Raw genomic sequence first — 19,804 nt, forward strand, 5'->3', positions numbered from 1 at the left:
GGATGAGTAGGGGTTTCTGGTGCAAGAGACATGGCAGAAATCACATATGCAAGACTTTGGGGGCAAGAGAGAGCATGAAGTTTTGGGGACCTGCAGTGAGGGCAGATGTGATGGAAAGAGGATGTGGGGCTGGGGCCCCAGATGGTGGGGAGGGAGCTGGCGGGCAGGGGGAAGGGTGTGAGGTGGAGGGAGACTGTTCTATTCCCACTTCCTGTGCCTGGAGATAAGAAGGATAAGGCTGCTTCTGAGAAAGGGCCAGGGGAGGGGTCAGAGATGCACGCTTGACTGGGAATTTAGTCTTGTCTGGATCTCACTGCAATGCAGGAGGTGAAGATGCTCATTTTATAAATGGGGAAACTGAGGCCAGAGGGAGGAAATGAAATGGCCAAGGGCACAGGTAGGTGGGATTTGAATGTGAGCTCTGGTCTTCCTCCACCTCCTGGGCTGGTGGCGGGAGATCTTCAGGTCTATTTACCCCCTCCTAGCTCAATGGGCACACGGGAGGCCTGGGAGACACTGAGATGGCCGGGGTAGGGTGGGAGCAAATGTTGGGAGCAGAGGCTAGGCTTAGGATGTGCCCCCCATGGCTGTGGTTTCCGGTGGGGGCCAGGCAGGGAGCATCTATTCTTAGATTTGGACAGCTGAAGGCAGGAAGAAACTGGAGTGGTGGATGGGGTTAGCTTAAGAAACACTGGTGGTCCTTGGGCCAGGGTGGGGTGATGGGGCAGCTGGATGGGTGTGGTGCCTCCAGCCTGCCCGAGGGGTCCCCTTGACACCCAGCTCGGGTCCCTGCTCAGCTCCCTCACCTGAGTGGTTCCCCAGTGCCCTGGGCGTGCATTCAGCCCTGCCCTGCGGGGACCTGCAGCCCTCCCCCCTGCAAGGCAGGCTCAACTCTCCTCTGCCCAGCGGTCCCTCCAGGAAGCCTTGTGTCCCTCCTGAGGTCCCTCAGACCCGGTGCCTTCCCCCGGCCCCAGCCGGGCTCCTTGGGCTGCTAGTGTCTGAGCCCCTCTCCTCCCTCCAGACTAGGGGCTCCTGGCTAAACACACCTAGCAAGTCGGGCGGATGCCACCTTCCCCCTTAGGGTGGACACTGTCTGATCACAGGCGTGACGTGAGGAAGAGGAATTGGGACGCTGGGGTTGGGAGGATTCCTCTGGGGGCAGGTGGAGAAACAGGCTGGGACATGGGTGGTGGCCAGGGAGGTGGGGTTCTCCAAATTAGAGAAATCCAGGTTTGAACCCTGACTGCCACTTTCTAGGGTTGCAAATGTGGGCCTCCACGAGCCTGTTTTGCCAAATGGACATAAGAGCCGTTGTACAGAGCTGGTGTGAGGTCAGGGCTGGGCGGCAGCAGAGGCACACAGCCCATGCTGAGCAGAGTGGGCCTTACCGTATCCTGACCAAAGTGCCTCCAGGGTCTGCCCTGCACTCAGTGACAGGTGAGCAAGCCATGGGCCACTCGGCAGTGGCTGCCAGGGATCCTAAGGTTGCTCTGTCAATCAATTGGTGATTCTGAAGGGACAGAAATAGTCCTTATGTTGCCACATGGCCCTTCTCCATCCTGGACCAGGTTGGGTGGGTGGGCCAGGGTCTGCAGTGTGGAGGGTGCCACTTAACAGGATGCATTTCCCCAAGTGAGCCCCTGGCTTAGGTGAGCAACTATTCACCTCCCAGAATCCACGGTCAAGTCCGATGACAACCTTCTAACGGGAGGAGAGGCTGAAGGGCCGGAGGCACGGATGGAGGAAGCCGACTACAAGAAGCTTCCTAAGGAACTATTTTTAGGTGTGGTTGTTTTTAAAAGGTCTTCTTGGTTGGGTTTCATGTCTTTGTGACAAATATGCCGCGGTTACAGGAGATGTTAACAATGGGACAGTTGGATGTGGGTGTAGAACTGTTTTCAGCATTTCTGAAAATCTACAAGTATTCTAAAATAGAGCATTTATTTTTTAAAAATGTACTGAGTAGACCAAATAAATGAAAATAAACAAGATTTCCCCTCCCCACCTAAAAAAGTCTTTTTAGATAAACAACCTCAATATTTCCAGATGAAATGGGGTACTGGCGGGGCTGCCTGAGGAGCCGGGAGGTGGCACTTCAGGGTTTGGTGCCGGTTCTTGCCCTTTAGGCTGGAAATGTCTTCATAACAGAGCGCTAGCAGCAATGTTTCTGGGTGGTTGGCCCGCTGTACCGCTGACAGTCTGACTATGGGTGAGTGACTGTCCTCGTCTGAAACAGGAACACGGAGGCAGCTCTGTGGTGGCTGGGAGGTGGCCTCGAAGAACACAGCTGTTCTGAGGTGAGGGGAACACCCAGGCCAGATCGGGCCTCGCAGCTGCACCATGGAGGCTGCCTCCTGGGTGCTCAGTGGCTGTGGAAGGACTTCTCAGTGGCCCCTGGCTCCTAGATCTGATGGTGGGTGTGTCCTTCATGCCCATTTGGGGAGAGACTGACCCACAGCCAGCACCAGGGGTGAGGTGGGTAGCATGTCCCTCAAATGGTCTCTTTTGGAACATGCACCACAAGGGTCCGGGTCCCACTGGTGTGGGCACTGAGGGAGGCCGCTGGGAAAGGGCCAGGAGTGTGGGCCCTGCAACAGCCGGCTATGTCCAAGGGCCCATCAACGCTCTGAACTTGGATTTCCTCAAAAGCTCGGTACCCCATGTCTGGGCCCCATGCTGTCCTCCCCGCCCCCCGCCCCCGCCAGGCCTGCACTGCAGGGCTTGTCTAAGATGGGACTTGGGCTTCACTCTGCCCATGTGGACAGGGAGGTTGGTTGACACTTGCTGGGTTCCCTGGGCTCAAAGAGTCCCCCCAGCAGCCCCTCCTGCATGTCAGAATCCTGGGCCAGCCATCCCGTCCTCCCTCAAGCCTCTGAGGCAGTTCCACGGTGACTTGCTGTTCACACAGGGAAAGTGAGGCTGCGAGGGGAAGGCCCAGCTGGAGGTGGGCCGTGAACCAGCCAGGGAAGGCTGCCAGCCTAACACTCCTGTCAGGTGGTCGGGGGAAACGCAGGGCCATCACCGCCGGTAACGGTAGCGCTTGAAGTGGAACCAGAGCTGGAAGATGCCATTCGCGAACTGGCAGCGAAAGCCGTGGCGATGGGAGTATTCCCATTCGCGGTTGACGATCTTGAAGGCGATGTCCTCGTAGGGCGGCCCGGCGTGGAAGCGCAGGGTGGCGAAGTCCTTGTTGTCGGGGCAGGCCTCCAGGAAGTACTCGGGGGTGGAGCGCTTGTCGATGAGGTCGGGGTAGAAGATGTTGAACTTGTAGCCCTGCACGATCTTGGGCGGTGGGTTGTCAAAGTCGTAATGTGTCTGGTTGTACTTGTTCCACTCGAAGCCCGTGTGCACACGGTTGAAGAAGCGTGGCTTGCGAGGCCGGTACTTGTCAGCCCACAGGTAGGCTTTGCCCGTCAGGGGCATCTCCACGCTGAACTGTGCTTCGTCCTGGCCCATACCCTCTTTGGCGCGCCGGAAGAAGATGTCCTCCGCACTCTCACTTGCATCGCCTGTGGGACGAGGGAGGCGCCACTGAGCTCGTTTCCGGGCCCCCCAGGTGGTGAGAGGGCAGCCTGAGCCTCCCCGCCCCACTAGGCCTCTCACAGAAGAACTGAGGCTCAGGGTCAGGCACAGGGAGTGGCAGGCCCTGGCTCCCCATTGCCCTGCCTGCCCAGTGCCACATCCTCCGCCCTCTATGCTCACTGTCCTCCCAGTGTGGGCACCGAGCATATGCATCCCGCCGAGTGGCCGGAGCGCCTGCAGTTAGAGACCGGCCAGGGGACCCCGGGCAGGGCCTTCCTGAGGCTGTTCCCCTTCTGTACCCAGGACAACGGTAGCTCAGGGGGCGAGGGGCCCCCTCAGTGAGTAGCATAAGGAGCTCACAGCAGGGCTGGGCACAGGATGTAAAACCAACCACTGCCCTGGCCTGTTGTGCTCAGTGGTTAGAGCATCAGCCTGCGCACTGAGGGGTTGTGGGTGCAATTTCCAGGCAAGGACACATACCTTTTTGGTTGTAGGTTCAATCAATCCCCAACTCTGGGCAGGGAGCGTGTGGGAGGCAACCAATAGATGTTGTCTCTCACAACGTTTTTCTCTATTTCTCCCCTCGCCCTCCCTTTTACTCTCTTTAGACAAAAAAAAAAAAAAAAAAAAAAAAAAGGAAAAAATATCCTCAGGTGAAGACCAACAACAAAAAACCAAAACAACCCCCGACCCCTCCCCCCACAAAAACCACCATCCCTCTATCCTTGGGGCCAGCCAGTCCCCAAGCCCAAATGAGTGAGTGAGTGAGTAGACCAACGGATGGATGCTCACAGACAGGGAGGGAGGGGGACAGAAACAAGATCACCGTCAAGTCCTCTGGTTGGCCCCGGCCCCCGCAGCCCTACAGCACACACTCAGCTGCCTCGTTTGGTGAGTACCTGTGACCTGGAGCTGCTGCCGCGACAGCTGCAAGCGCTGCAGGTCCTCGTCAGGCTCCAGCACGTGGGCGTCCAGGGGCAGCTCATGGGCCGTGAGCAGCCGGGGGCTGTACTTGCCGGCATCATAGTCGTCCAGGCTCTGCTGGATCAGGTCCTCCTCCATGAGCACGGCCTCCCCCTCTGCTTCACCCTCTGCCGGTGTGGCCTCCTCTGCCTCAGGCTCCACGGGGCCACCCTCCAAGGAGGGCCCTGGGGGGGTCAGGGCCTGGTCCTCAGGCTCCAGGCTTCAAGGAAAGAAGGCAGGGCTGGGCTGGGCTGGGTGGGCGGCTGCCCTGACCCCCCCAGAAGTGTGTGTGGGGTTCATCCTGGGCCCCAGGCGAGGAAGGGGAACTTCCGGGCTGGGCCTACCTGTGGCCAGGAGACGGGGGCTCCTGCTTGAGGATGGGGAATAGCGGCTCGCTCTCCACGCCCTGCTCCTGTTTCAGCTTGTAGAGCTTCTGCCGAAGCACGTCCTGGTGCCGCTCGCGAAGCCTGAAACACGGGCCAGGGGGTCACCCTGACTGGGTGGGGGAGGGGACCCCAGCCTCCCTCAGGCTTTCTCATGACCCTCCTTTTGCTGCTAGGACACAAGAGGTTGAGAGGGCAGTAAGTGGGTACGCACAAGCTGGGGCTCCAGCCCAGCACGGCCATTCCAGGGTCAAGGCTTTGGCCATAAAAATGGGACTTGAGGTCAGGAACCCTGGAGAACTACCCCATGCCCGGGGCAGGGGGCAGCCCCTATAGCAGGGTATTCACATAACACAGGGCTGGGCAGGGAAGAGGCGGAGCAGGCAGAGAAGATAAATTTAGAGGCGAGTACACAGTCAGTGGCAGGCAGGCGCTGTGTTTACACAGCAGTGCCAAGCACGCTGAGAATTTGTACACAGGGTGTGTGGGGCCAGCAGAAGGGGGGGACAGGCAGCCTGGGGGCTTCTTGCGATGCCTGTTAACCCTAAGTGAAACCAAGACCAGGTTCTTGGGAAAGGCTGTAAGGAAGGCCACTGTGGGAGGCCCTGCCCGACTCCCAGGGCCCCTGATTCCAGGTGGGGGAACGAGGAGCTCTTCCTGAGCACAGCGGGGGCCAGAGGCCAGGGTCCTGATCTATGGCCCCCAAGATTACCCAGCAGGCCTGATGAAGGGGACTCCTGTACCCTAGGCGAGATCCCAAGAGGGACAAGACCCATCCACCCAGTACAGTGCCTGGTTGAGGCCTGTTGCCCACTCACCTGGCACGTGCCATGTGGGCACGCAGCTGTTGCAGGAGGCTCTCCCAGTATCCCATGTCTAGGTTGGGGCCCCCGGCCCGGATCTTGCCCTCAATACCCTGGAAGATGACCTGCAGCTGGCTGTACGTCTTCCCTTTGAAGACCAACTGCACATCGGAGCTGACCGAGGTGTTAACGCCCTCTCGTCGCTCGCCTACGGTGAGGCAGGGGCCACTCAACACCAGGCTTGGACCCAGGTACCCAGTCTACCAACCCTGCCCACCACTCCCTTCCCAAAACCACAAAGAAGAGCCAAGAGTGTTTGCCTGGTAGCTGTTTGGAATTCAGATTATGTTATGCCAGTCCCAGCTGTGTGATCTTAGGCAAGTGGCTCACTCTCCCTGGGCCTCTGTTTTCCCTTCTATGAAGCCTGGTGAGACCATGCATGTGAGCACTGTGCTGTGCCTGGCACAGAGGACACTCCACCACAGCAGGAAAAACTGCTCCTTTCTCAGGCGCTGCCCCGAGACAAACAGGTCCCTCTGTCCTGTAGGGAAATCTGTTCCAGTATCTACCATGGGCTGCAGGCCCAAGGACATGTCCCTTCCCTAGACTGAAGGGCCAAGGACAGGGCCAGATACTGCCTGAGCCTACATGCTTAGGCACACCAGGCTCCTTGTTGTTTACAAAGATGCCAAGGCCTGCCCCTGCCCCAGGGCCTTTGCACATGGGGTAGTTTCCATCAGTAACACCCATCCTCAGCACTCAGCAAGAATGTACCTTCTACCAGATTGCTCCCTTGGCCTGCACACCCAGTATGTGACTTCCTGAGGGCAGGGACCTCCCTGGGCTTCCCATTGCTGTGAATAAGGAACTGGGTGACAAGCTCATGCTCCCTGCGTGAAAGCAGAATTTAAGAACCACTGTCGTGGACACATGGTCACAGTTGATCTGATAAGGTTGAGAGGGACCCAAGTCCCTGTAGCCAACCAACCTTGGACCCCGTAATCAGCACCTAAAGGTTCAGCCCCTTCATTTCATTGTGTACCTGTGTCACCCTTAGCAGTGCTGGCCTCAATGGTCAACCTATGGGCCGATAGCCTGCCCTTGGTCTACGGCAGGCCCAGAAATAACATAGGTCCAAAACCAAATTTGGCAACAACCCCCTTCCCAGGCCAAGCAGAGCCAACTTCTGCACTCACTCAAATAGATGGAGCAACCAGTGAACACTTACAACCCGAATGAACAGCCCTGCTGGTGCCGTTCCCACAGAAGCTAGGAGCTCTAAGTCATGTTTAAAGGAAGCCATGTCTTAGGCTTGGATGCCACCTGAACAGCCACTGGTAGAGCTTTGGAAATGGGCAGACCAGTGGGATGTCCCTTCAGCCAGTGGGGCGGGGTCCGTCTTCAGCCTCTGAAGAAATACCTGCTCAAGAAGTCTATACCAGCCCCGCTGCCACCAGCGGAGGAAGAAAGAACATTTCCTGACACACAGGACATCAAAGAACTGCACCTCCCTTCCTCCAGAAGTTACAGCAGGTTGTGCCCCACCAGGATGAGGGCACAAACCACAAAAACGGGAGATGTGTACCTGGCTGACGTGGCTCAGTGGTTGGGCGTTAACCTATGAATCAGGAAATCATGGTTCAATTCCCCATCAGGGCACATGTCTGCATTGTGGGCTTGATCCCCAGTAGGGGTTGTGTAGGAGGCAGCCAATCAGTGATTCTCTCTCGTCATTGATGTTTCTATTTCTCTCTTCCTCTGCCTCCCTGTCGTTAAAAAAAAAAGGGGGGGGGGGGTAGGGGCCACTGTGTTGGGGTGGGAGAGAAAGGGCCCGGAACAAGGAGGAGGAGGCCCGATCGGCTTCTCGATGTGTCTGAGCACTGCCCACGTCCAGCTGGAAGGCGGGGGACGGGGGTGGAGTCAGCGCCACATAGGCAGGGGCTATTCCAGAGCTAACACTAACTCCTTTCTCTCCAGGCTACCCTCCTGGAGGGGTCTTATCATCCCCATGCAACGAAAGGGACAACTGAGCACCCAGGAGGGAGCTGACCAGCCAAGGTCACTGAGCTGCTCGCTGGCTTGGGTTTGCACTGATCCTAACTGTTATTCTGTCCAAGGGCCTCCCAGCACCCTTCCAACCAGCTCTACACCCAGTCCCACTGCCACCCAAGGAGGTTTCCTGACACCGCTTCTGACAAGGGTTTCTCTTCCTTTCTCCGGAAGTTACTGCAGGATGTAACTGCTAAGAGGACGTGAGAAACAAAACTCCATTTACAAAAATAAAGGATATTTATCCTTTCCTAAGAGGAAGGAAATTGTCCCGAGCCACATCTGAGCTTCAAATGACATTTACACAGGCCAGGGGGAGGGGAGGGGAGGGCTCACATCCTCAGCCACCAAGTGGGTGATGAAGGATGAAGTGGCAACAGGGACGTGAGGGCCACAGAAGCTGGAGACGGTTGAAGCCGGTGGCTGGAGGGGCTGGAGGGCGGGCCTGCTGCGGCTGGTCATGAGCTTTCAGAGCAGAGGCTCTCAACCAGGGCACTCTGCCCCCAGGGGACAATGGACCATGTCTGGGGAGTTCATTTCCCCTTTGAATGTACACATGGAGTCAATTAGATGAAAAGAAAACTGAGCTATAGAGAACACCAGATTGAACAGATTGGGGTTGCATGGGGTTCCCAGCAAGCAGAGCTGGGTCCTGTTCTTACACTGAGTCTTGGGAGAAAACCTGAAACCCAAACAAAACCCTTCTGGTCCTGCTCCCAGGGAAGCCTGCGCTGCCCAGGGATCATTTAAAGGAGCCCCTTCATCTGCCGCTTCATCCGGGAGAGTCCTTAGCCCAGGACCTGGGGCTCCCGCTGCTCAGCGCTGCCCCCTGGTGGCTCCCACAGAGGCCTCCAGAGGGCTGTGGAGAGTCCAAAGAAACTGATGTCTGCACAGCTAAGGTTAGCTTCCCGTGGAACCACCCCCAATGGCAACCCCCACCAATGCAGATGTGTCCCCATGACAACTCCCACCAATGCAGATGTGTCCCCATGACAACCCCCACCAATGCAGATGTGTCCCCATGACAACTCCCACCAATGCAGAAATGTCCCCCAAAGCACACCCTGGTGTCTTTCTGGTCAGCCAGCTTGGGGTCAGCGCTGGCCCTGGGTTACCTGGGCCCTTGCCAGAGGCCTCCAGCTTGCGGAGCTTAGAGATCTCATCCTCCGTGATGATGGTCATGTCCCGCCAGAAGTCCACATTCTTGCCCTGCTCCAGTTCCATGTACACCTGGAGGCGAAGGCACACAGGGGTGAGGGGAAAGCACAGTCTTGGGGAGGCCAGGGTGTGGGTGGTGGGGCCGGGTGGTACCTGGATATCCTCCAGCAGGTCCTCCATGTCAGCCACCGTGAGGCCATTGAGGAAAGTGTAAGGCTCGTGCATCTCCACAGCCAGGTCATCGTCCTCGGCGCTGATGTACTTGGCCAGCAGGTCGATGGGCTTGGCCCGTCCATCCCGGATTCGAATCTTGGAGCTGCAGGGAGAAGGGGGCGGTGTTAGAGTCCAGGACGTGACCTCCCTCCCATTATCCTGCCAAGGGGGGTGACCAGTGTGGGAGCTAGGGTAGGAGCCTTGCCGGCAGGGGGTGGTAGTCAAGGAAGGCTTCCTGAAAGAGGAGGCGTCAGGTGGAGAAGTAAGGCAGATTAGTGAGGAGAAACAGGCTCAGAGAGGGATAGGCGTGAACATGGGGTCTGAAGAGCAGCAGGTGAGAGGGGAGCCAGAGGGACAGACAGGACCACTTCTCAATGGACGGGCTGCCCAGGCTGAAAGATAGAGCCTCAGTGCTGTGCCCCAGGGACACATGGCAGAGGCTGACCCTAGTCTAACATAAGGGGCCCCACGATCAGGAAGGTCCAAGCCCTTGGCCAGGATTGGTGTAGCTGGCAGGGAGAAGCGCGAGAGGGTGGGCTCCGGGTGCACATACACCGGGGCGCAGGTTCAGATACCCATGTGGCCTCAGATAACTCAACCCCCAGGAGCTTCATCTTCCTTCTCTATAAACACAGCTGATGAGCAAACGCCTGTGGGCTGCAGGTGAAGGGACTAGCACAGTTAGTGAGGCCCAGGGCCCAGAACACTCCCACTCAGCTTGCGCAGTTCCGCACATGGAGCCAGTGTATTCGGGGGTCTCCTCTGCACCCAGCCCAATGGGGGAGCCCACCAGCAACAAGTGTACACGCAAAACTGGATCTAGTGCCAGAAAGGGGCTTGGGGAGCGCCCCCCAAGAACACATTAGGCAAAAACCCTAAGGGTGAGGGGGAGCCGTGGAATAGCGGGTTCTAGAAAGCGTGAATAGCAAGTGCGAAGGCCCTGGGGCAGAAACCAGCTCCATGTGTTTGAGTCCAGAAGCAGGCTGGTGGGTGAAGGGAGGCAATAGAGGGTATTGGAACAAAGGGTGGTGGTGGGCAGCCCCCCTCATCCCCCCCATCCCCCCCCCCGCCCCCCGCACCGAAGCTTGGCCTGCTGGAGGTGGAAGTTGTCCTCCTGTTCCTCCCACGTCTTGAAGTGCTCCGCCTCCTTCTCCCGCTGCAGCATCTCCAGCTCCTGCTCACGCATGGCCTTTTCCCGTTCCCGCTCCAGCCGGAGCTGCTTCACCTGGGGATGCACAGGGAGGATGAGAGCAGGACAGCTGGATGATGGGGAGGTCTCATGGGGCCTGCTCTGTGCCCTCTCAGGCCATGGGATCCTCTAGGGTTGGGATGGGGACTATACCCCAGGCCTGGCCCCAGCCCGACAGACCCTAGGCAGGAGAGGCCACCCTGAGAGGAGCATCTGAGAGTCAAGCCCAGAGGCCAGCAGAGCCGATGTGGAGAGGAGCAGCTCGCTGGAGACACTGCCTGGGCCCTGGATGCAGCTGTGCCTAAAGCCAAGCCTTTCCATGAAAGCCAAGCAGGTTCTGTTTGACTTGAACAAAGGCAAACCAGCCTCGGAGCCCCTATGAGGAAAGGCGCCCCACCTTCTGCAGCTCCAGCCGATTGTCCTCCTGGATCCTCTTGTTCCGCTCCTTCAGCTCTTTCTCCTCCAGGTGGCTGATCCCCTTCTTCTCCAGGGCCTGCAAGGGTCAGCACAGGCCCGCTGGGTGAGGGGCCTCCCTGGCACTTCCCATGAGGAGGCTGCGGCACACTCATGTACAAAGACCGAAATGAATGGACCACAGCACCTGCTTTGCAGCTGAGGAGAGTGAAGCTCAGAGGAAGGACCCGTGCCCGGGCACCCCTCACTGCCTTCCACTAGAAGACGCCCTCCATCCCCACCCACAAATCAATCAATTTTATTACAATCCAACCTACAAAGACCCCTCTACTGTCAGTGAAATGTGCTGAGGCACCGAGGAGACAGCTGGGCCCTCCTGCAGGGTCATGGGAGTCTCTTGGGACCTGCTGATTCATGTTTCACACAGAAACCTAGCTGCACCCGCTGTGTATGGCAAAGCCCTCCCCTGGGGCAAACTCCCCAAGGCCAGGCTGGGCTGAGAAAGACTCACTGGAGAAATGCCTGAGCACGTATGTGCACACCCCAGACTACAGAAGCTTGCTCATTCGAATTTACTGAGTGCCTACTGTGTGCCAGGCCCTAGGACAGAGCTTGCCCTGTGGAGCTCAGTTTGGCAGGAACTACACATTATAAATTAGGCTGGGTATTTAGAAATCACCTTTGCAATGAGACCTTTCTGGGCCTGCTTATTTATTATTTTTTAATCCTCACCCGAGGATATTCTTTCCATTGATTTTTAGAGAGAGTGGAAGGTAGGGTGGGTGGCAGGGAAGGAGGGAGAGGAAGAGGGAGAGGGAGAGGGACAGGGACAGGGAGAGAGGGAAACATTGATGTGAAAGAGACACACTGATTACTTTCCTCCCGCATGCACCCCGACCAGGGCCAGGGATTGAACCTGCAACCCAGGTACGTGCCCTTGACTGGGAATGGAACCTGAGACCCTTTGGTGCGCAGGTCGATGCTCTAACTACTGAGCAACCGGCCAGGGCTGGGCCTGCTGATGTGGTCACTGCTGCACCACAACGCCTGCCTTCGTTCTCTCCTCTTGTACTTTGCCAACTTACTTATTACAGTTTGTCTCCCCCTCGAGGCTGCTGGCACCACAGGGACAGTGATTTTTGTTTCCTTCGCTTGTGGATATGTGCGCAGGGTCACAAAGGATCCAGCACCTGGCAGGTGCACAGTACCAGTTTGTTAGTAAAGTGCTAGAAACCCAGAGGCAGTGCCCTGATAGACTACCAGGGGAGCCGGGCTGGTGTCACTCAGTAGTTGAGCATCGGAACCGATGAACCAGAGGTCATGGTTCAATTCCCGGTCAGGGCACATGCCCAGGTTGCGGGTTTGATCCCCAGTGGAGGGCATGCAGAAGGCCGCTGATCAATGATTCTTATCATCGATGTTTTTCTCTCTCCCCCCATCTCAAATCACTAAAATTAAAAAAAAAAAAAAAGAATATCAAGAAGACCTGGGGGACCAAGGGGACCAGGAGGGCCTCTCCGAAGAGGGACAATGTCAGTTGAGATCTGGAGAATGAGAAAGAACCAGCCATGGAAGAGGCAGGGAGTGTTCTAAGGCAGAGGAATGGTGAGTACAAAGGCTCAGGTGAAAAGGACTCTGTGTTCAAGATATTGGTAAGAATCCACGCCTGAGCATGGGCGATTAGTGGAGCTGCCCTAGCCTTCAACTGTGGCCCCTGCCCTCTCCCTCCCCACCAGTGACGGGTGCTGTGTGGGGCTGAACTGTATGTTCACGTCTCAACACCTGGAAGCTGTGAATGTGCCCTTATTTGGAAATAGAGTCTCTGCAGATATAATTAGTTAAGATGAGGTCATACTGGATTAGACTGGGCCCTAATCCAATGTCTGGTGTCCTTACAGGGAGAGGGAAATTTAGACACAGAGAGAGGATGACGCCACATGAAGATAACGACACAGAAGGAAGACAGCTACTGACAACAGAGGCAGAGACTGGCGTGATAGAGCCACAAGCCATGGGTTGCTCCAAGCAACCACCAGAAGCTGGAAGAGACAGGAAAGATCCTTCCCCAGATCTTCCAAAGGGAGGATGGCCCTGCTGACACCTTGATTTCAGACTTCTGGCCTCCAGACGTGAAAGACAAATTCTGTTGTTTTCAGCTATGCGCCCGAGGCCATGGCTGCAGGTAAATGACCAGTGCGTAATTTTCATCTCAAGAATGAAACGACAGCTCTGAGCTGACAGAGGGTAACTGTGGAATCCCATCCTGTGTGTGTGACACTAAGAACCTAGTCTCCAGTCACATGGAGGTTAGGCTGGTTTGGGGGTCAAAGCATGCCTGAAATGTTACACTGCAAGAGACAATTAACAGAGTAAAACCTGACAAAACCAGTGTATGTATGTGTATAAAATAGATTCTGGCCCTGACTGGTTTGGCTCAGTGGATAGAGCGTCGGTCTGCAGACTGAGGGGTCCTGATTCTGGTCAAGGGCATGTACCTTGGTTGCGAGCACATCCCCAGTAGGAGGTGTGCAGGAGGCAGCTGATCGATGTTTCTCTCCCATCGATGTTTCTAACTCTCTATCCTTCTCCCTTCCTCTCTGTAAAAAAATCAATAAAATGCAACAGCATGGATGGACCTGGAGAGCATTATGCTAAGTGAAATAAGCCAGTCAGAGAAAGATAAATATCACATGATCTCACTCATTTGTAGAATATAATGAACAACATAAACTGATGAACAAAAACAGATCCAGAGACAGAGAAGCATCGATCAGACCGTCAAACCTCAGAGGGAAGGTAGGGGAGGGTGGGGGTAAGGGGGAGAGATCAACCAAAGGACTTATATGCAAGCATATAGGCCTAACCAATGGACACAGAAAACAGGGGGGTGAGGGCATGAGTTGGGGTGGGGGATGGGGGTTAATGTGGGGATAAGGACACATATGTAATAACTTAATCAATAAAAAATTGTTTAAAAAATCAATAAAATATTTTAAAAAATCAATAAGTGCCAGAAGCCGGTCCATCCTTGCTGCTTGACATAGTCGCTGCAGGAAAGAAACATCCACACAGCATATGTTTCAATGGACCTGGCATATATAGCATACTGTTCTTAATATGTTTGCTCCCTTTAGCGTGATGTGTTTTAACCAAAGTCACCTCTCCGAGAAAGGTTGTTTCCCCAGGTGGGGATCTTTCCCTGAGGTTAGGGAGGGGATACAACCCCTTAATTAAGTGCCAGGCGGGTAGTTAAGCTACATAATCTTTACTCCCTGGAATGGAGATAAGAAACGCCCTAACCTTTGGAATAGAGATTGATAGGATTGGAATCAACTGGTATAAATACAGATGTAACAAGACAACAGGAGACACAGAACTTAGAGACAGAACCTAGAGACAGGACTTGGCTGGAGATCCTATACAGAACCTACACACAGAACCTAGAAATAGAACCTAGCAAGAGAACCTGGCTGAAGAACCTAGAGACAGAACCTAGATAGAACATGGCAAGAGAACCTGACTAGAACCTGGTGACAGATCCTGGCTAGAGGTCCTGACTAGGCTGCTGATCAACTGAAGGCTGTCTTCGTGTCATTGCTTCTTCGCCGACTCCGTCCACACCTTTGGGGACCCCTGGACCCGCTGGGATTGGACCCCAGCAAATAAGATATTTAAAAAAACTCTGCATGGCAAAATGCAGTCTGGGAATGTGTGCTGTGAGTGTTAAATAACATCTCTTGAAATTGAAGTTGTAAAGCGTATACAAAGTAAAAACACTAAGGCAGGAAAAATTTGTGAATGGCACACAGAACTAATCAGCAAGCACTTCGTGGCTACGACTGGCTCACCTTGTTCCATATGAAGGTGCCCAGGAGGTTGTTGTCGCCGAAGGGGTTGTCGGTGTTGGTATAGCCCATGTATTCCTCGCCCCAGCCCATCTTCTCCCGCTTTTTCCTCTCCTTGGCCTCCTTCTTGGCCAGGCGCCGGGCCCGCTTCTCCTCAGGTGTCTCGAAGGCCTTCATCAGCTCCTCCTGTTGCTTCCGCTCCTCACGTAGCCGCAGCCGCTCCTGCAAGTTCTGCTGCTGGCTCAGGGCCGCAGCCACCTCCCTCGAGCTCTGGGAGTGGTCTGGGGATGCAGAGCTGGATGAGGAGGAGCAAGAGCGGGTCCTCCGGCGGCGGGCCCAGCGGCCCTGGTGCTGCCACTGCCGCTCATTGCCTGAGTCAGACTGAGAGGACTGGTCCTGTGAGCGCCACTGAGGTGGCTGTGGGCTCCGGCTCTGTCTTCCTCGCCGCTGCCACTGGTCTTCCTCTGAATCTGACCTGGGAAGGAAATCCGAAAGGGTTTGCTCATTGCTCGCTGGTCAGCCATTTGTCCAACATACGTTTAGTGAGCGCCTGCTGTATGCCAGGCACTGTTCTAGGTTCTGGGAACATAGCAGCGACAAAAACATTGATGGTTCCTTCCTTCGTGGGGCTCACATCAACAAGGAAACACACAGTGTGTTATGGGATAGTGCTTTGAACCAGAAAGAAATGATGTAAAATTAGGGGACAAAAGGTAAGAGAGGGTTTCCCTGAGGAGGTACCTGGAAGAAGTGGGTAAGGGAGCTATAGGGAGATTCGGGTGGAAGATGATCCAGGCAGAGGGCACAGCACGAGCAAAGGCCTGGCAACAATTTACTTGGCATGTTCAAGGAACAGCAAGGAGGCCTGTATGGCTGGAGCAGAGTAAGCGAGGGCAAGAGTGAGGGGATGAGGGAAGGGAGATGGGCTGGAGCTGGATGGTGCAAGAGCAATGAGTTTGAACCAACCTGGCCTGTTTGGCTCAGTGGTTGACCTTTGAACCAGGAGGTCACAGTTTGATTCCCAGTCAGGGCACATGCCTGGGTTGCAGGCTCGATCCCCCATAGGGAGTGTGCAGGAGGCAGCCAATCAATGATTCTCTCTCCCTCTCCCTTCCTCTCTGACGTCAATAAAAATATATTTAAAACACACACACACACACACACACACACACACACACACACAAACCAGTTTGAACCAGATCTGATCTTTCCAAGGTGACAAGAGAGGGCTTACGGAGAAGGTGGTGTTTAATCTAGTCAAACAGATGGGTAGGAGAAAACTGGAGTAAAACTGGCAGCAATAAAGGGCCAGGGAAGGGCACTGGGAATAGGGAACAGAATGGGCAAGCCCCTAGGGATGTGGATTCTTTAGTGTTTGGAGGTCTCTGAACAGAGAGAGGAAAAACTAAATCTATCTTTAGTATGTTAAATGTTCCACCTATTAAGCTCACGTCAAAAAATCTGGAGATTTCCAGTCAAGATGGAGGCATAGGTAAACATCGTACTCGAATCCTCCAACCACCACATTAAAAAACCCCAAAACCAGCGAAACTATAGAACAACCATCATGCAGAAACTCCTGAAATCTAGTTGAATGGAAATCTCTTCTTCTCTCTCTAAAAAAAAAAATCAATAAAAAAATCTTTAAAAAAATAAAACAATACAATGAAATATCTGGAGGTAAATCTTGACTATGGAGGTCCCCCTCCATAGCCCAGCCCCACACCAGCTCCCTGCCACCCCCCTGGCCCAGGGTTCCAAAGCCAGGAAACAAGTCCCCATCATTCTGGCTGTAAAAACGAGTGGGGATTGTGGCTGAGTGAGACGGGGGCTGCTGGAGTCCCAGGCAGTTCCTCTCAAAGGGCACATGCCTGGACTTACTCGGACTCACTCCCTCTGAGCTCCAGCACTGGGGCAGCAGCTTGAGAGGAACCAGGGGCATGCGGGGAGGAACAGAATTGTCTGGCATCAGGGCAAGAGTTGGGGGTGCGGTTTTCTACCAGACAAAAGTGCTGGCAGAGGCCACTGTTCCCCAGAGTCTACAGGCAGGAGCCATAGCTGAGTTTCCATCAATCTGGCTCGCACTGTTTGCCCACCCTGGTGACTCCCTGAGACCCAGCCCCACCCAACTTGCTGGCCCACCCAAGCATTCCCAGTGGCTTTTCCATACAGCTGGCCTCCCCTGACTTATGTTCTGGATTTTCCTACAATTTCTAAAAGCAGCAGCAGCTGGCCTCTGCATACTCTCTGCCTCTTGCTAAGTGGCCCCAGGCCCGGCTCTAGCAGCAGCCTGCCTTGGTTCACAGCGTGGCCTCTCCTGAGCACCTCCAAGCCCAACACAAGTAGCAGCCATCTGCAGATCACTCCGTAACTCGTGCCTGGTGGCCCCAGGCAGGGCACAGATGGTGGCTGACTCTGCACTTCTTGGGAGGTCCCAGAGCCAGTGCACCTGATGGACAGCTTCCGATCATGCTGGATTACAACCCTACCACCTCCACGAACGACACACCAAAGGGGTGGACTCGGTGAGCACCAAAGCCCCACTGAAGCAAGTCCTGTTCCATAAGGCTGACTTCTGCCGGCAGCTCCTTTACTGTAGTTGGAGCCGGTCCTGGGAGCTGATTGGCCCTGGGGGTCAATCCCTTCCAGTGACACCAACAGCAATCAAGACTCAACTCCAACAGGACAGTGCACACAACCCACACTGGGGCGAACCTGGTTGTGCGGCAGAATTTTAGTAATTACTTGATGTGCGTCATGAGATCAAAGAGGTTGAAAATTCCTGAGCTGAAGGAATGGGAGACAATGAGTGTCTGGAGAGAAAATCTGGGGTCCCCATGGAAATACTGAGGACACAGGTGAGTAAACTTGGGGTCACAGTGGGTAAGCGAACAGCCTGCGTGTCACATCCTGCTAGGGACGGAGCCAGCTCTGGGACCCAGGTCCCGGAGTCAGTCCCCATCCCTGTGCTGGCTCCTCTGCGCCGGAACAAACCCAGGTCAAGCCTGGCAAGGTGTTCCATCGCCAGCAGGAAAGACTGGGGTCCATGGGGACACTGAGACCGGGGCCTATGAGTCCCTGAGCTCTGCACCTGCCATCAACAGCTCTCTCACGCCCACCTCCACTTCCCAAATCAACGAAACTCAACCCACTTTCTCTTGGTGCCTCCCGCAGGCCGCCATCATCTGCTGCCTGGACAACTGCATATCCTCCTCCTCCTCCCCGGTCAGTCCCTTCTGCACGTGAAAGCCAGAGAGAGTTCTGCCAAGGAAGCCAGCCCACGTCACGCCCTTGTTCACCATCCTCCCGTGGCCCGCACTCCCCTACGAATGAAGGCCAAGCCCTTTACCACGACAGGAACCTGCACGACCTCATCTCATTACCTTTGCGTCAGCGGCCTCGCTAACCGGGCTCCTTGCGGTCCCTCCCAGCACCCGTGCCCTGCCTGAAACACCCCTCGCTTCCCGTCCGCTGCCCGACGTCCATTTCCCCAGGAAGCCCTCCCTGACGGACTCGGGGGTCACCCCTCCCCAGGGCAGGAGCTGAATCCCGAGCGGCTCACGCAGCGATCCCACCTGCGCTCCCGGCTTCGCCGCCTCCGTCGCCCTTCGTCGTCCCGGCGCCGCCGGTTTCGCCGCCCATGGCTCCCGCTCCGATGTCGGCTTCGACTCCCGCTCCGGCTCCGCCGCCTTCGGCCCCTGCGACTCCTACGACCCGTCGACCGCGAGCGCGAGCGTGTATCCCGACCCATCAGCTGGGACGATGGCGGCGGCGCAGACACAAATATCCGGGTCCTGCGCCGGGGGCTTTCCTCCGCCGCGGCGCGCGCCGGGCTGCCCGGTCCGAGCCTGAGCCGGGAGGTGAGACCCCATCCCGCCACCCTATCCGCGGGGACTCGAACGCCTTGTCACCAACCTCCCAGCTCCTGCAAACGTGGTCCGCTGACGGACCCCAGCCGGACTGTCGGGGACTCGCCCGTCAGGCAGTGCCAGGAGCAGTCCCGCGTGGGTCCTCGTCCCTCAGGACGGGAGGCAGCCGGAACTGTTAGTGGGGCGAGGTTTGGAGAGACGAGACCAAGAAGGGGCGGGTCCAGGGAGGAGGTGGAGCCTTGTGGGCGGGGCCAAGAGGAGGCCTATACAGGGAGCGAGGACTCCTGGCGTGTGTAGGAGGGGAAGCCCCAAGACCGTAGGTTCGAGTCCCGACCTCTCAAGATGACAAAGAGTAGGAGCTGGATGGAGACTAAAAAGCCTGAGATGTTGGGCTGACCTTCTATAAGAGTCACCATTATGCTGCACCATCCGCCAATGAATAGTTACGTACTTCAGGGACTAAGCTTTAAAAAAATCTTGGATGACTCTTTTAGTTTCCATTCAACCCATTTTATAGATGGGGAAACTGAGGCTCAGAGAGGGGAAAGTCACTTTAACACCCTCGATCCCAAAGAGGTAGCTGCAATTTGAACTGGGTGGTCCAGCTTTGTTCTGTGGGTGCTGGGGATCCATGGGAGGGATCAATGTGGGACTGGCTGTTAAGGGTAGTTGGTGGGTAGGATGAGTCAGGGGATAGGACCAGAGGCTTGGAGATCTGGAGAACCCCAAAGAGCTGCTCCAAGCTCTCCCAGCCCATCAGAGGATAGTACTTAGTATTTTAAACTAATTCTTTAAATCTTTATCTTAAAATATAGCTTCATAACACCACCCCAAATGCTGGCATTGTATGCTCTACTTGTGCTTGGTACCAAGGTGCCAGGTGGGGTGGTCTTCCAAAGGATTCCTTCTAGAATCCCTTATCCTCAAAATAGTTCTATTTTTTCCTTGATCAGTACTATAGAGCAGTGGTTCTCAACCTGTGGGTTGCGACCCCTTTGGCGGTCAAACAACCCTTTCACGGGGGTCGCCTTAGACCATCCTGCATATCAGATATTTACATTACGATTCATAACAGTAGCAACATAACAGTTATGAAGTAGCAACGAAAATAATTTTATGGTTGGGTCATAACATGAGGAACTGTATTTAAAGGGCCAGAAGGTTGAGAACCACTGCTATAGAGGCTTTACACGAAATTGCTGTCCCATGTTAGATAACTTTTTGCAAACTGTTAAAGAATATATACTATGAAAACAAATTAGTACTTATATTGTAAATATATACAAAAAAAATAAGTCTTCCAAAAGAAATAACAGACCATCTCTTGCCACCCTGATGACAACCCTGCTTGTCATGGGATATGGGTTGAACCAGTGAGGCCAGGCCCTGAGATCTT

At 55.2% G+C, this 19,804-nt stretch overlaps 1 protein-coding gene across 1 annotated transcript; it reads right to left on the reverse strand.

Moving 5' to 3' along the window:
- Positions 1-1,922: 1,922 nt before the first annotated feature.
- Positions 1,923-18,317, reverse strand: CACTIN (cactin, spliceosome C complex subunit). Its single transcript, XM_070415790.1, has 10 exons — positions 18,115-18,317; positions 14,543-15,014; positions 10,678-10,773; positions 10,171-10,316; positions 9,032-9,194; positions 8,836-8,950; positions 5,687-5,879; positions 4,830-4,952; positions 4,422-4,705; positions 1,923-3,509 (listed from the first exon to the last, which is right to left on the reverse strand). The coding sequence occupies exons 1-10, from the start codon at positions 18,288-18,290 to the stop codon at positions 3,019-3,021; spliced, it is 2,259 nt and encodes a 752-aa protein (XP_070271891.1). The 5' UTR covers positions 18,291-18,317; the 3' UTR covers positions 1,923-3,018.
- Positions 18,318-19,804: the final 1,487 nt, after the last annotated feature.

This window comes from Myotis yumanensis, unplaced genomic scaffold (genome assembly GCF_028538775.1).
Source record: "Myotis yumanensis isolate MYYU_CA2020_CCGP unplaced genomic scaffold, mMyoYum1.0.hap1 SCAF_5, whole genome shotgun sequence".
Classification (NCBI taxonomy): domain Eukaryota; kingdom Metazoa; phylum Chordata; class Mammalia; order Chiroptera; family Vespertilionidae; genus Myotis; species Myotis yumanensis.